The sequence below is a fragment of the Triturus cristatus genome, chromosome 6 (genome assembly GCF_964204655.1).
Source record: "Triturus cristatus chromosome 6, aTriCri1.1, whole genome shotgun sequence".
NCBI lineage: Eukaryota > Metazoa > Chordata > Amphibia > Caudata > Salamandridae > Triturus > Triturus cristatus.
In genome coordinates, this window is record NC_140589.1 from 109,825,047 (window position 1) to 109,840,632 (window position 15,586).

At 47.7% G+C, this 15,586-nt stretch overlaps 1 protein-coding gene across 3 annotated transcripts in view; it reads left to right on the forward strand.

The window, feature by feature from the left end:
- ABCC10 (ATP binding cassette subfamily C member 10) overlaps positions 1-15,586 on the forward strand; it is a 209,649-nt gene that overhangs the window by 104,942 nt on the left and 89,121 nt on the right. For all 3 annotated transcript variants that reach the window (XM_085610306.1, XM_085610307.1, XM_085610305.1), the window contains exon 7: positions 14,847-14,926. In XM_085610306.1, the coding sequence (XP_085466432.1) occupies positions 14,847-14,926 (80 nt within the window). The remainder of the gene's footprint in view (positions 1-14,846; positions 14,927-15,586) is intronic.

Genomic DNA, 15,586 nt, shown 5'->3' on the forward strand with positions numbered 1-15,586 from the left:
GCAGCAGTGCGGAGTCACGTATAAGTTCACGACCCCCTACCACCCCCAGGGCAACGGCCTAGTGGAACGCTTCAACCGAACCCTGAAGGGAATGATCCTGGGCCTCGAAGAGCCCCTGCGCCGGAAATGGGACGTCCTCCTCCCTTGCCTCCTATTCGCATACCGAGAAGTCCCCCAAAAGTCTCTGGGGTTCAGCCCCTTCGAACTGCTGTACGGGGCTGGGAGACGAGCCCCCGGGGGACACCCCCTGATGTGTTCCGCTACATCCTGGCGCTCCGCAACCAGACGAGGAAGTTTAGAGAACTTGCAGAGGCTAACCTCGAGGCCAGCCAAGAAGAAATGAAGCGCTGGTATGACCAGAACGCAACCCTGGTCGAGTTCCAGCCGGGCCAGCAGGTTTGGGTCATGGCTCCGGTGAAACCCTGCGCCCTACAAGACAAATGGACTGGTCCCTTCAAGGTGGTCGAGCGGAAGAGCCAGGTCACGTATCTGGTCAACGTGCAGTCCCCACGGAACCCCCTCCGGGTCCTCCACGTGAACCGTCTCAAGCCCCACTTTGTGAGGACGGAAGTAAGTTTGCTACTGGCCACTGATGATGGGGCGGAAGAAGACACCGAACCCCTGCCCGATCTCCTGTGCACGAAAGACCTGGACGGTTCCGTGGAGGGAGTGAAACTGTCGACCACCCTCACTCCCCAGCAGGCCGACGACTGCCGCCAGCTGCTCAGACAATTCACAGACCTCTTCTCTCTCATTCCAAGGGTTACCGACTGGTGTGTCCACGACGTGGACACCGGCGACAGCCCGCCTGTGAGACACCGAGCCTACCGGGTGCCTGACCGGGTCCGCACCTGCATCAAGACCGAGGTACAGAAGATGCTCACCCTGGGAGTAATCGAACCCTCCGACAGCCCCTGGGCCAGCCCGGTGGTTCTGGTCCCGAAGGCGGCTTCCCCGGGGGTCGCCCCCGAACTAAGATTCTGCGTGGACTATCGGGGGCTCAATGCGGTCACCCGCGCAGACGCTCACCCTATTCCCCGAGCCGACGAGCTCATCCACCGCCTGGGGGCCGCCCGGTTCCTCAGCACTTTCGACCTGACCTGCGGATACTGGCAGATTGCTCTCACGGAAGGAGCTAAAGAGCGCTCTGCCTTCTCTATGCCAGATGGCCACTACCGCTTCAGGGTCATGCCGTTCGGGATGAGAAACGCCCCAGCCACGTTCCAGCGGTTGGTGAACAAGGTCCTGGCCGGACTCGAGGAGTTCAGCGCAGCGTACCTTGACGACATCGCTGTATTCAGCTCTCAATGGCACGAGCATCTCCAGCACCTCCGACAAGTACTAATGGCCCTGCGCCAAGCCGGACTAACCGTGAAGGCCAGCAAATGCCAGCTCGGGCAAGGCTCTGTGGTCTACCTGGGGCATCAGGTGGGCAGCAGCCAGGTCGCCCCTCTCCAGCCGAAGATCGACGCCATCAAGTCCTGGGAGCCCCCCACCACGCAGACAGAGGTTCGGGCCTTCCTGGGCCTTACGGGGTACTACCGGAGGTTCATTAAAAATTATGGTAGTATCGCAGGGCCCCTCACAGAGTTGACCTCCAAAAAGCTCCCGCAGAAGGTGCAGTGGACCACCCCGTGCCAGCAGGCGTTCGACGCCTTGAAAACCGCCATGTGCACCGCTCCCGTACTCAAGGCCCCCGACTACTCCCAAGAGTTTGTGGTCCAGACCGACGCATCCGAACACGGCATCGGGGCCGTGCTCTCGCAGTTCGACGACAAGGGCATTGATCAGCCCATAGCCTTCATCAGCCGAAGGCTACTGCCGAGAGAGCAGCGTTGGAGTACTATAGAGCGAGAGACCTTTGCCGTAGTCTGGGCCCTCAAGAAACTGCGGCCCTACTTGTTCGGAACCCATTTTCGAGTACAGACGGACCACCGGCCCTTGCAGTGGCTAATGCGGATGAGGGGGGAGAACCCCAAGCTACTACGATGGTCCATCTCTCTCCAAGGGATGGATTTCACTGTCGAACATCGCCCCGGGACGGATCATGCCAACGCCGACGGCCTGTCCCGGTTCTTCCGCTTCGGCGAGGAGAACCCCCTAGTGGATGGGTAGTTCTCCACGCCTTTCAGCTGGGGGGGACGCGTGTGAGACCGGCCTCACGGCGTTGCCCTCTCCATCATCCAGCCAACCTGCAACCACCCTCAAGACACGACATCCCCGACTCCGGCCGCCCCAGCCACCCCCGATCCACGGGCCGGCCAGAGGCCTGACAGACTCCACACCCTACCACGCATGCCCAACCGAGGGAGCGGGAACCCTCGAGCCAGACCCAGAGGCGCCAGCCCAGTCACACCTCGGGTCGCCTTCCCCGGGAAGACTCAATCGGCCACCAGGCCCCTGGGGAGCAGGCGCCTCCCCTACCGAGCGTCTGGGGTCCCTCCCAGACCCACCTGAAAAGACCAAAGAAGTGAGCGGCAGGAAATCCCGCCGAACCCCCTCCGTCACCCCAGTCCCCACTCTGCGAGCACTCCGGACTTCAAAGAACCAGCGGAGTATAACAAGGGGTGCCGGAGGAACAAGGACAGAGAAGACCTGGAACCATCTGAGCCTGCTGACGCTGTCGCGGCTCCTGAACGCTGAAGTCACCTGGGCCTGCTGAGTGACTCGCGGCCTCTTGCTATTGAACCATCTGAGCCCTGCGGACGAGGTCGCGGCTCCCGAACATTGAACCACCTAGGCCTGCTGAGCGACTCGCGGCCCCCAGCTATTGAACCATCTGAGCCCTGCTGACGAGGTCGCGGCTCCCGACCACTGAACCACCTAGGCCTGCTGAGTGACTCGCGGCCCCCAGCTATTGAACCATCTGAGCCCTGCTGACGGAATCGCGGCTCCCGAACTCCAACCACCTGTGCCTGCTGAGAGACTCGCGGCGCTCCCCTTGAGGACGACTCGGTAAGAGATCGCCCAGAGATACGACACCCTCCAGCTCGAGGATTGTGAGCTTCCGCAGGGTATTTCGCAGAGACACTATCTTGAAAGACTGTCCCGCTACCCCCATTCCCCACGACTGATTTGTGGTACGTCGTGCCACTGCTGTACTACTTGCCTTTTGGATCATAAAGATCCCTTGAAATCATCGATAAAAGAACCTATCGTCCTACAAAGAATACGTGTGGTGTCACTCTGTTCGTAGTGCCTCTCAGGGTGTGCGCGCCTGGTTCGGCTTACTTGGGAGAGGTGGGTCAAAGGGGTGGGCAAGACGTGTATCGAACCCCCCTCCGGCGAACGCCTTTCCAACAGAAACTACAAGATGACACACGTTCTACAACACAGGGGAACACGGGAGACGACAGACAAACTATCATACATGATAGTTTGTGTGCTTTATGGATAGTGATCTCTCTGTGAGGTGAAAAGATCTTATGCGAAAGCAAGGAGATGATTATTCTCACAGAGCTCGGGGAGACTACCAGCAGATCCTATAGAGAAGGACCCGTGGGTGGTTCTCTGTGCCAAAAGCACAAGCCTTGGAGTTGAACTGGCACCCTTGGAAGCAACGACAAAGAAGGGAAGGCTGAACTGGGACTTGGAAAAGGGAAGACCAAGGGAACCAGGAGACACCAGACTGCAGATATAAAGTGGTCAGAATAACCATAGGATCCAGGAATCAAGCTAGTGAACAGGGAACTATTACCAGGCCGTGATCTAGGAAGGGTCTAAAGACAAGCACTATAATACATCATGGAAATGCAACAGAAACCTGTACTGAAAGGTGAAGTGATACTAAGTATGGCAAGAGTTTATGTGTATGTTCTTCTGTATAGATGTAAAGGAAGATTCGCAAAGGGCCCTCGTCAGTGACATCCAGTGGCAGGATGGCAGACTCCTGACACCGTCTGTCAGTGTGTTGCAGTGTAGGTATATATATGTATTTGTAGTCTTTCTAAGGCTGCATGTATACATACAGATGGGTATTCCTGTCTATGCCGTCTTTATTTATATATGTGTATGTGTGTGTGTGTGTGTGTGTGTATGTATGTATGTATAGAGAGAGAGCGAGAGAGAGAGCGCCTGCGAGCCTGTCGAGGGCTGGATGTGTATATATATCTGTATAGTCTTTTATCTAGCCCAGCTAGAGCCTTTGTAGTCTTTCTTCATCTCTTTGCATGCTGCTGTCTGTCCTAGGCAAAGAAAACAATGCTTATGTATATGTTTCCTAACTTAACCGCTTAATAATATGTATCATTCTGCAGTGAGTTAAATGTAGTCATTAACTAGACTATTGACAATAATCTTATTTTGTTACCGTTTTTTTGAGAAAACAAGGTCAACTAGTTTACAGGCTTGTAGCCTGGTCTTTAGATCCTGTTTAATTTGTGGTTACTGGCCAGTATGTGTTATGGGTACTGCCATTTACCTATGTTGCTTCAAGGCAGTTGACTCGCAAGCAAAAACAAAACTGAATAGTTTACCTCTAGGGGAGTCTGTGGATTGTAGATTCAGATACAGCATGGTGCTGCATAATTAGGACATAATAAACTCCATATCCAGTTCGATATATTACTTCTTGGTTGTGTATAAAGGTTTAGACCATCATAAATTCACCCCATAATGCCAGGGAAATGGAGATGTGTGACCACAGAACAATCCTTCGCATGGTAGAGGGAATCAAGGGAATGATGAAAGAACTTCACCATCTTCATAAAGTTATAATATCACAATGAACAGAGCTCATGTGTGTTTTAGCGACCCAGCATAAGTTATGCTTTTATAAAGTGAAAACGTTCACCCGGAGGGATGTCTTGGTGCTCCATTGAAAAAAACAAAAGCTCAAGTTATCATTCACCTGTCAGCACTGGAAAATGGAGAGAGTCCACTTAAAGGACTGGAGGAAGCAACCACGTCTTCAAGGCCCGTTGAAACTTCTACAAATTCTGCTCTTGATGCAGGGCAAGAGGCAGAGAATCCAGTTTTGCGGCAGTGGTCACTGTGCAGCCATGCCCTTCTAAAGATTTCCTCTTATCTTTTGGAGCCAGCAAAAATAATTCAGGTCAAGATCTTAACGAGGACTTGGGCCATACAGCTGAAGCAGTAGACAGAGAAGCAAAGGTCCATTGGCATAATGTGCTTGCTATGCCAAAGGAACCAAGGAATACCTCACTGACAAGGCCTTACAAGGCCCATATCTATCTGGGGTTCCTTGTGTCCCCTTCTTGAGGGGACTTCATTGGCCAGTTTGGGGTGGACTGTTCTCTTGGAGAGCAGGGTCAGTAATAATTAATTTGCAGAAGGCGGGCCTCGGTCTAGAGTGGTTGGAAGAAAAACGAGGGGTTGGATTGCTACCCAGATGATTGCCAATGGTTTAGACTACTTGTAAGCATTTCTGCCATCACGTTTCATGTGTTTAATAAACTGCTTTAAATACTAGGCACATCAATTTAAACACCTCACATTCTTTGAGCGGTAACCAGTGCAAGGTGGTCAGAGCAGTAGAGACATGGTTTCTTGATTAATGTATCCTAATCTAACCTAGCAGCGAAATTTTGAAACCGCTGGAGCTGACAACTCAAACACAAGGGATGGTCTAGATACACTCTGTTGTAACAAGCCAGCTTTGCTGCAATGAAAGCGTTTAGAAGTGCACTTTGTGAGAAATGCAACACCCACATTAATGTACAGAGCTGGAAGAAAACAGAAACTGACCACTGTGCTGATTTGGTCAGTCATGGCCAATAGTGAGTCAATTTTTACAAATAGATTTTTCACATAGGTCACTGGAGAATGCTTTGAACCCAGAGAGGGAATTTGAAAGATAAATCCGAAAATGGGGAGGGTCACAGTAGAGAATCTCTCTTGTCACCATTCAACTTCAAGTGGGTAGTGTACATCCAGTTCTCAACATTGGACAAGCAATAATGTAAGATGGAAGCAGGCCTAGAGACATCGCTGGAGAGTTTCAAAATAATTTGAGTGTCATCTACTTACATAAAAAGTTCCAAGCCGGATGACTGGATTAGATGGGGAAAGCAGTATCGTGGGATACATAACAGCTATTATGTATTACAAAAATGCAGTATGTGAATCAGGCCCATAGAAAGAAGGGAGCTGGTGAGTCAAGCTATCCAACTTTAGTGGTCCATGTTTCTTGACCACGGAACACAATTCCATAGAGACCTATTGCTTTAGTCAGCCATAATTGGACTCGGGTGGGGCAGGAGGGCAGACAGCCTACATTCTTGAAGAATGTTCCTCAGAAGTGGAGGATCCGCTAGATGTTCAAAAGGTGCAACCTCTCTAACTGGTCATGCCTGGTCACCAGGGCAGAATACATATTAGTTTCCTTGGCCAATACTTGTTTCAAATATTCGACTAGTTGATGAGGAGATCGAGTGCAGCAGCAGACTCTGAAGATCCAGGAGTGGAATCCTGGCCTAGCTGCCATTCTCTGCTTCTGGACTGGGCCTAAATTTGCAGTCATCTTGGTGCTGAACCACCGACATACAGATGTCAAGAAGAATGACCTGATCCATAAAGGCTAGCCACAACCCAGTTGACTGGAAGGACTCGCTCAGGCCAGCTGGATTAAGCACTGAAGCATGCAAAAAGTGATGGGTGGAATACTTGAATTAATCTCAGCCACTATTAATTACTCAGGCTGCATCCCAGTCCATCATTCTTTTACCCATCATGCCACCTTAGTTGGACCCAGCCTATGCAAATCAATCTTGACACGTTTCCAGTAGGAACAGTCCAGCTCGAACCGACAGCCCAGGTCTTCCCTGACCCAGAACACAAGCAACCCAGGACCCGTTTCGCCCTTTTTAGCGCTCATTCACCGGATATAGCTTGGTTCCAATGGCACAGTGTTCATGGGAAGCTCATATGAGTTTTATATGAGACTGTGCTGTGGCAATGACTCTTGTTTCAGATTGTTCCCTCACATCTCTTTGCTTGTTAATATGCAGGAACTGTTCCCCACTACATGCCTTATTTCTTAGGCATGGGTTCAGGCACATCCATCTGGCCCATCACAGCCATATAACAGTACTTGCAATTTGCTCTTTTTAATGGCCTTTAATCTCCCTTTCCTGCTCCCCTTCCCCACAGCTGGTGCAATAGCATTGCAGCTCAACAGTGTGGGGTGCCACTACACGGTTCTGTTATGAACCCAATACAGGCCTAGTTACACAACCTTTTACCTACACCTGAAAGGGTCCCCAACTGCAGTGACTCATCCGGTGTTCAAACTACTCTTGAATGGTAGTTATTTGATGTTGAATGATCAAGGCTATTGTGGGATGCTGCCAGGCATTGCATATCTGGTCACAGTGAGTTCCAGGGTTACTTGCTGTATGCAAGTATTGTTTCCACCGACCCAGACAGTCAGGGAGGCGTCGCTATGGCCTTCGCTGAATGTTTACCTACATGGTTTGATTCTCTGAGCAGACTGAAAGCCATACTTTTACAGAAAGGGGTGGCCTTAACCTCGGCCTGCAAGACTTTTGATTAACAGGTTGCAGGGTCTTCGGCTGAGATACAGGCCCTAGTCCGAACAAACTTCCTGCTCCATTTTGGGGAAATGTTACGTCGTATCTTTAGCATGTCTGATACGAGTGGGATAGTACACTTATTTAAGAACATTGCTTCTGGGCTATTAAGCACCTTTCAGATGGTTTTCGGAGTTATTTAATCTTTAATACACTCCGTATTTGGAAGCATTTTTGGAGGTCTTCCACTGATCCTGCTACTTGTAGTGGGTATCCTGTTTTTTTGCTATGCAGTGGACATCCCAATTACCAAGGAGATGGAAAAAGTGCTCTTGGAGCGACATTGCCGTGAACGCATGGTACTCCATCTGGGCATAACTCGGTTTCGGGAACTAAGCGAGCATTGGTTTCTGTCATTCAGATCAGTCTGGGTCAACTGCGTCTTGCCTGTACTCCGCTGCTTAATCTGCAGACAAGAATGCGTGTTGGACAACACTTCTATCCGTTGCGCCTCCAGGTGTGGATGTACTGCTGGACCCACTAAAGGCCTATGTAGTGCACTGTCCTCAGCATCTTCCAATCCTGATGTTGGCATTCTTAGAGCCATCATGGGATGCTTCAGCTCCTGTTGGAATGTACACCAGCTCTGCACCAGGCTTACAGGCATCGAAAGCTTCCTCAGCAACAGCTGTGGGAACCGAAGAAGATCACCTTTGCTCTATTGACCTGATCCAAGAGGTAGTACAGGTACCTTGGTCTGCGAAGGCAGGCAACAGTGATGTTGCGTCTCCCACACAAGACACAAAAACATTTGGCTCACCATGTGCTGGAAACAATTTGGCCTTTTTTCGAAAACAACTAAAACTAGAATTCAAAAACATAATTTATCTTTCCTCATCTGCTCTCACTGAGCACTATGGCCTTCAGCATGCCTCGGTTGGTCTGACAGTATATCGACTTTTGAAAGGCCTTCTAGAGCTTTTTTACCTATACATAATTTTTTAACATATATCATGTTTTTAGATGTTTTTTAAATTCATATTTTAGCAATGTTTTTTATGCTTTAAAACAGGCATATTTTAGCATTTGGCATTATGTCGTCAGTTGGATGATGAGTGGGTGTTATGAAGTAGGGGTGCCATGTTGGGTCTCCAATATGGTGGCCGATTTACAGACATGTCTAGAGCGAATTATAGCCTCCCATATTAAACCCCTTGTTTCCAAATTAGATAGAATATCGTCTTTCATAAATAAGTTGGAAGGGGGTACAGTGAAGTCTACAACTACTAAGGACAAGACAACACCTACATCTGGTAGTCTGAGGGCAGTAACCGATGATATCCGAGTTGTGCAGAATTTAAACCAGGGAATTTCAACAAGTACTGACAAACATATAAATCCTACGCTTACACTTCCCCCTGTTACAGTCACAGCGAGTTCCACCACCCAGCCCTTAGGGACTCCTTCTGCTAATCTTAGGCCACACTACAAAGAAAAAGCGACACTCCCAAAAATTGTTCCACCTATGGCAAAGACATCTGAGGAGCCTAGGGCTAGTACTTCCCAGCTGTGCTCCATTAATCTCCCCCCAGAGGCACAACCCTATGTGGTGGTCCTAGTAGGTGCTCCAACCCTCTCTGAGGGGAAAAAAGAATATGACAGTGATCTGAAAAATAAATGTATTCAATGGCTAAGTAAAAACAGACCTCTCCCCCCAAATATGACAGGGGAAATTTTGGGGGTGAGAAGAATTGATTGGATTGGAAGGGGTCCCAAAACTGTGGCAGGAGATGTCATAATAATTAATTTTAGGGACCCTGTTGTAGTGGATTATATCTGTAGAGTCCCTCCTTGGTGGAATTCTCAGATATTTCCCCTGCATCTGTCTTACTTTTACCCCACCCAAAACCCAAATCCAACCTATGCACAGAGGCCCCAATGCGATAGAAATCAGCTCCTGTTACCCAATAGGTCCTGTCAGCGGAACTCACTCATGGAAGGTATTTTTAATCCTATCCCCCCTCTTCAGACATATGCCCATAGGAACAGGTTCAGTGCCTTAGAGGAGGTAGATTGACTGATCCATGGGGAAACCCCTAGCACGGAATCTATTCATAGTGACTCGAAGGGTGGCTCCGGATCGACGGTGACTACTTCTCCCCAATTTTTTGGCACGGATTCCTCCCCTAACGATAGTGAGAGGGCTCAAAAGGGAACTGATGAAATTCCAGTGCAAACCCCCCTAGTAGAACAGGGGAAGGAGGCGCATGGCCTAGACAAAAGGAATCAGGGATGTGTGAAGATTTTATCATGGAATATAGCTGGAATAAGGAACAAATTATTGGAGCCAGAGTGGCTTACCTTTATGATAGACCACGACATTTGCATTATGCAAGAAACTTGGGCCCTGGAAGGGAGTATATGCCATGGTTTTGCGACCTTTGATATCCTTGCGGTATCTTCAGGCAAGGGCCGCCCTTCTGGTGGCCTGTCTATTTGGGTAGGAACACATTTGGGGATTCAAGCCATTACACTTGGAACAAACTCTTTAGACATCCAATGTGTCCTACTAATCCTACCAGACAAGTCACAAGTGGCCCTTATAAACATTTATTCCAGACCCACTACAAATGGAAATGAGTCAAACGTTATTACTACCCTCGACTCCTTTATCCAGTCCCTTGACCCTACTATATCGATTATTCTGGCTGGTGATTTTAACTGCCAGTATGAACCCTTGAGTATCCCTCATTGTGATGATTCCAATGATGTGGACTCGTCGGGATCTATTCCATCTCCTGCGATAGCCCCAGTAAGGGCATGGACCAAGCTCGTTCTACAAATCAAATCATTCACACTTGCAATGTCCTTATGGGCGTGCAATGGAAGGTTTGATAATTCCTGCTCTGGCCTACCAACATTTAACAGAGCTAATAGCACTTCTATTCTAGATTATATTTTAATAGAAGCTAAACATTGGGACAAGCTTAAAGATTTCTCTGTTGTAAATAGGCAAGATAGCGACCATAACGCCCTGGTTTTATTCCTTAAGCCTGGCGCTTTTGGTCTTTCCAATACAGATCCAAGTATATTGTCAGCCCCCCCACCATACATTTTGTCTAATAATAGGAGAAGGGTCAAATGGCCAATATGTTTGAATTCACCAACACGCCTGGCAAAAATCTATCAGATTGCCACCCCATTAATTAGCGAAATGGCGGTCCTTGCCTCTCCTACACAGGCTGTTGCAATACATAGGAAATTGACCACGACTCTTGGAGAAATATTTTATCCAACGGCCAGGCCTCGGCGCCAAAGGGCTAAAACTCACCCCTGGTTCGACTATGCCTGCAAAATTGCAAAGAGAGACATGCTTGTCGCAATTAAATCAAAGGTTACTTTTAATATTAGAACACTTAGGTTGGCCTATAAAAAGGAACTGAATAGGGCTAGGAAAGAGTGGGAGGAAACCAGATGGGAGGATATGAGGCAGGCACTCCTTCTCAAGGATTACAAGAATTTCTGGGATATTGTCTCTCTTTCATCGAGTGGCGAGCAGGAGGAGGGGGTATCCAACATTGCCCCCATGGTATGGGAGGCACATTTCAACGAACTCTATTCTACCCCTGATTCGAGGACCACTTCCAACGTGGTCAAGAATTATATGTCAGCCCCAGTAATGGCTGTTTTTCCAGATCCTTCCTTATCCCAGAGTAATTTAGGACCAGGGACGAGTCCATATGATTTAACAGACGGAAATGGGGTTGATTACTATTCCGATTACATTACCCTAAAAGAAGTTGAATCTGCAATCAAAGATCTACCGTTAAATAAAGCGCCAGGTCTTGATAAGATTCCTGGGGACCTTTTTCGTTCCGAACCTAAAATCTGGGCACCATACCTAACCGCTTTCTTTAATGCGGTCTTACAAGGCTCAGCGCTGCCAGAGACATGGCTTGGAGCCGAGATCGTTCCAATATTTAAGAAGGGCTGTCCACTCACCCCATCCAACTATAGACCCATCAGCTTATTGGATACCACCCAAAAACTGATGGGTAGAATACTTCTTAATAGAATACTTGATTGGATGGAAATGAATAAAATTCTGACGCCTTTGCAAGCTGGTTTTCGAACAGGAATTTCTACTCTTGACCAGATCTTTCGGCTCCAGGTCCTCTATTGGAAAACCACAAGAGTAGAGGGTGGCAGCCTCTATCTCGTTTTTGTGGACCTGCGAGCCGCTTTTGATCTGGTCCCTAGGGAGAAATTATGGTCGGTGCTAAAGGATCTTGGTCTACCAACGTTTCTTCTTGATGTCCTGGTTCGCTTCCACACAGGGAACTTCGCACAGGTGAGGTGCGGGAAGAATGGGGAACTCTCAGCCCGTTTTCCTGTAACTCGTGGAGTTCGACAGGGATGTGTACTGGCACCTACATTGTTTAGTTTATATGTAAACGGCCTTATTAATGAACTAAATAACCTTAAGGATAGCGATGCTCCGTTTTTGGCTTCTGGCAGGGTGCCCGCTCTGATGTTCGCTGACGACACATTGCTGTTGTCGCGGACATCAACGGGTATCCAGCGGGTTTTGGACGGTTTTATGGTTTTCTATGCCTTGAGGGGACTGGAGATTAACTTGGGGAAAACTAAGTTCATGATCTTCAGCCCCCCTAGGTGCACCCGTCCGAACCCTTCATTAGCTGGGGTTCCCCTAGAAAGAGTCAAGACCTTTACCTACCTGGGAGTCACCTTAACTGAGCATTTTATATGGGATGCTCATGTAGCCAAATCTTCCCTGAGACTCTCGCAGATAGCGGGAGGAATTGGAAGATCTCATAGAACTTCCATATTTAAGCCAATCACTCCTGCGCTGGAAATTTATAAAATTCAGGTGAGGTCAGCGGCTTTATATGCTGCTGAACTGTGGGGCCACACAAACACATCCAACATGCAGAAGATAGAACATGCTTTTATGCGCGGGTTGGTTGGTCTCCCCCAGAGCACTCCCCTAACACCATTACGTTTGGACATGGATTTAGAATCTGTAAGTGACATGCCTGCCCTACGACCACTACTTTTCTGGAAAAGGCTATGGTCTGTTCCTGAACTCACAACTTATAGAGGGGAATTCATAGCGGTATGGAGACAGTTAAATCACAAGGAAATACCATGGCTTCTCCATATCAAAACTTCCCTGTACTTAGTTGGTCTATCCCATCTTTGGGATACTCCGGCCATAAGTTGTGCGAGGATTCAGAAGTCAGAGATACGGGCAGCTGTAAGATCTTATAATTCTAAAAAAGTATGCTGCTCTATGGATCTGGGGAGGTTGACCTCTGAGTTCCTAATGGTGAAAACTGATTCTGCCTTTGAGGCATTCTTGGATTTAATTCAGCCTCCTTTAGCCAGAAAATTATATACTCAGTTGAGGCATGGGTCCCTGCCAATCGGGGCATTAACATCCAGATGGGATAAAACAAAGGAGGGCACTTGTCCAGCCTGTAGAATCTGTCATGAAGATATTATTCACATTATGTTCTTTTGCCCAGTCTACCGCACAATTCGAAAATGTTGGCTTGTACCCCTATGCAAAAACTTGGGCCTTAGACAGTGTGCCCAAGCATGCAGAGTCCTGACGTATGACACTAACCCTCCCATTGTTTATGCTGTTTCCCGTTTCCTATTCGGCATGTGGCGAAGAAGGATGAGTTTTAACTGATGGAATGTTTGTACTAAGTTCTCAATGATAACGTAATGTTTAATAATTGTCTTAAATTAATTCTTATTTATGGTCTTAGTTTTGTACGTGTAAATATTTTATTGTACTTTTATGGTCTGCTGACCGAAATAAAGTTATCTTGACTGACTGTTATGAACCCCATTGTACCCCAATATAGGCCTGGGTAATTAAACAACCTTGTATCTACATCTGTCCTACCATTGTTCTACATAATGGGTTGGCGCTGACCTTTTACCTAGGTAGGTGCTACATGACTGTCGTGTGGTTTGCTCAGAAAACTAGCCTCATGTATTATGCATGAGGAATCTCAATATCACAGCAGGATTACCGGGTTTTGCGTAATAGATCTGTATACGGGTCACTTCTATTGTCATCCTTGCCTGACATGCCCACAGTACACTCCTAGGTAGAACCCCTGATGGTACCTTTTTGGGAATATAAGCACTACATCTTTGCTGGGCAAACCAGAGGTGAAAGACTTCCATGTTGACACACTGACGCGAGACGCTGAGGTCCCTACACACAGAGACTCCAGCACACAGTGGTCTGACATCCCTTGCGGGGTGTCCATCTCGATACCAAGAAGGGGTCCTTTGCTCTCCCACATCAGGTAACGAGGTTGGCTCTATCCTAAGGGGATTCTTGGCTATACACCTACATACATGCTGGGTACACTTAGGTGCATCTAATTAGGGTTTGAATCGTAGTAGTACGCATTTGAACTGTTATGTATCTATATGCCTGCATATATTCACTGTTTTAGCACTATGGTAGAATTCTACCTTTTCTTTACTCTGTAGATGCTTATAACCGTATAGATATGTGTGTCTCATGGTTGTTGCAGCACACATATTTTATACTAGAATGACGCTGGTTCAATAAATGCTTAATGAAAACGTCTCCATGGTTTATTCTGTGTTTCTCTCTGAGACAAAGTGAGCATGAGTAACTGAGCGAAAAGTACTGTACTGTTTCCACGCTTCCTGCGGGGTCAGGGTTGTCATGTTCGATAGTTGCCAGAAGCTATTCGCTCCTTGGTAAGAGGGGCTCTTGGTGGGACTGTGAGCTAGCTGGAATAACAGATTAACATATCCACTGGGGGTGTCTGGAATCAATCTGGACACCAATCCCTTAGTTTATGTTGTCTAAACGTACAGATCGTATATAGATTTATAGGAACTACAAGACAGTCCCATTTAAAAATGTTTTTATCAACTGAAGCCAGGGAAAAGGGGTTCTCTTTACATGTTGCCTTTATGCTCAACGGCACAGCTGCTACACCACTGCCTATCATGACCAGGTACAGCAGCAGGTTACAAGCTGTGTGGGTGCTTGCTATACTGTGCGAGGATACTGATTCTGAGGACTCCAGCAGATCCAAGCCACCAGAGCTGCTTTATTTTCCTCACCAGAATTGACACTAAAGACTGCAGCTCAATTGAATCGATCAGGGGCCATCCTACCGGCATTGGGCATCAACTGAGATTCTTTTCAATCAGGCTACTATTCGTCACTCTAGGCCCTGCCCAAATGTGTTTCTCTCTCTGATTGCACCATTAACCATTCTTTGCCTTTTTTGAATGCCATCTCACTTATTGCCTTTTTCTTGCCTTCAGGGTTCCCTGGTTGGGGTTGTTGGAAAAGTCGGCTGTGGGAAGAGCTCTCTGCTTGCTGCAATCACGGGGGAACTGAACAGGTAACACTATTATGGTGCCTTATTCTCATCCCTTGGAAAAACTTAGGCTTTACCGTCCCTTGTCCTCTCCTCTCACCTAAGGGGCTTGAAAACAATTTGCAGCCGGAAAAGGGAAGTCCTCCGAAGGAAAGTACAACTCAGCTCTGAGAAATGAAATAATACAGTTGAGAAACCATGACCTTGCTACCAAAAGAACAGCCAACATCTTTCTTGAAGCAGCAAGCATTATTGCACTGTTCTATGGAAAATGAAGATCCGTCCTGCTAATAATTCTGCTAGAATGGTATTTTGTATTCTGCTAGAAGAGTAGACACCCCCCCACCAGCCTCAAGTTTTACTCCCAGCCCCTTATGTGAAGGTTCTGACTTTCACTGGTTCTCTATTTCAGTCTTGAGTTCACCTGTTGTAAACAAGCATCTTTACAAGAGAAGACACTTCACCATTCAGTGATGGAGCACAAGGGCATGTTTGCTATTCACGACTACAGCAGCGAACTACGGCCAACCGTTGTATGTTGGAAATAAACCTTTGTGCATTCAAAGTCTCAAACTATTTACTGTGATGGCTTTGTGCAGGTGCACACATGTTGTACTCTATCCGCTTATCTACACCCTTTGTACTCTATTGGCTTATCTACACCCATAGATTCGCATACGTTTT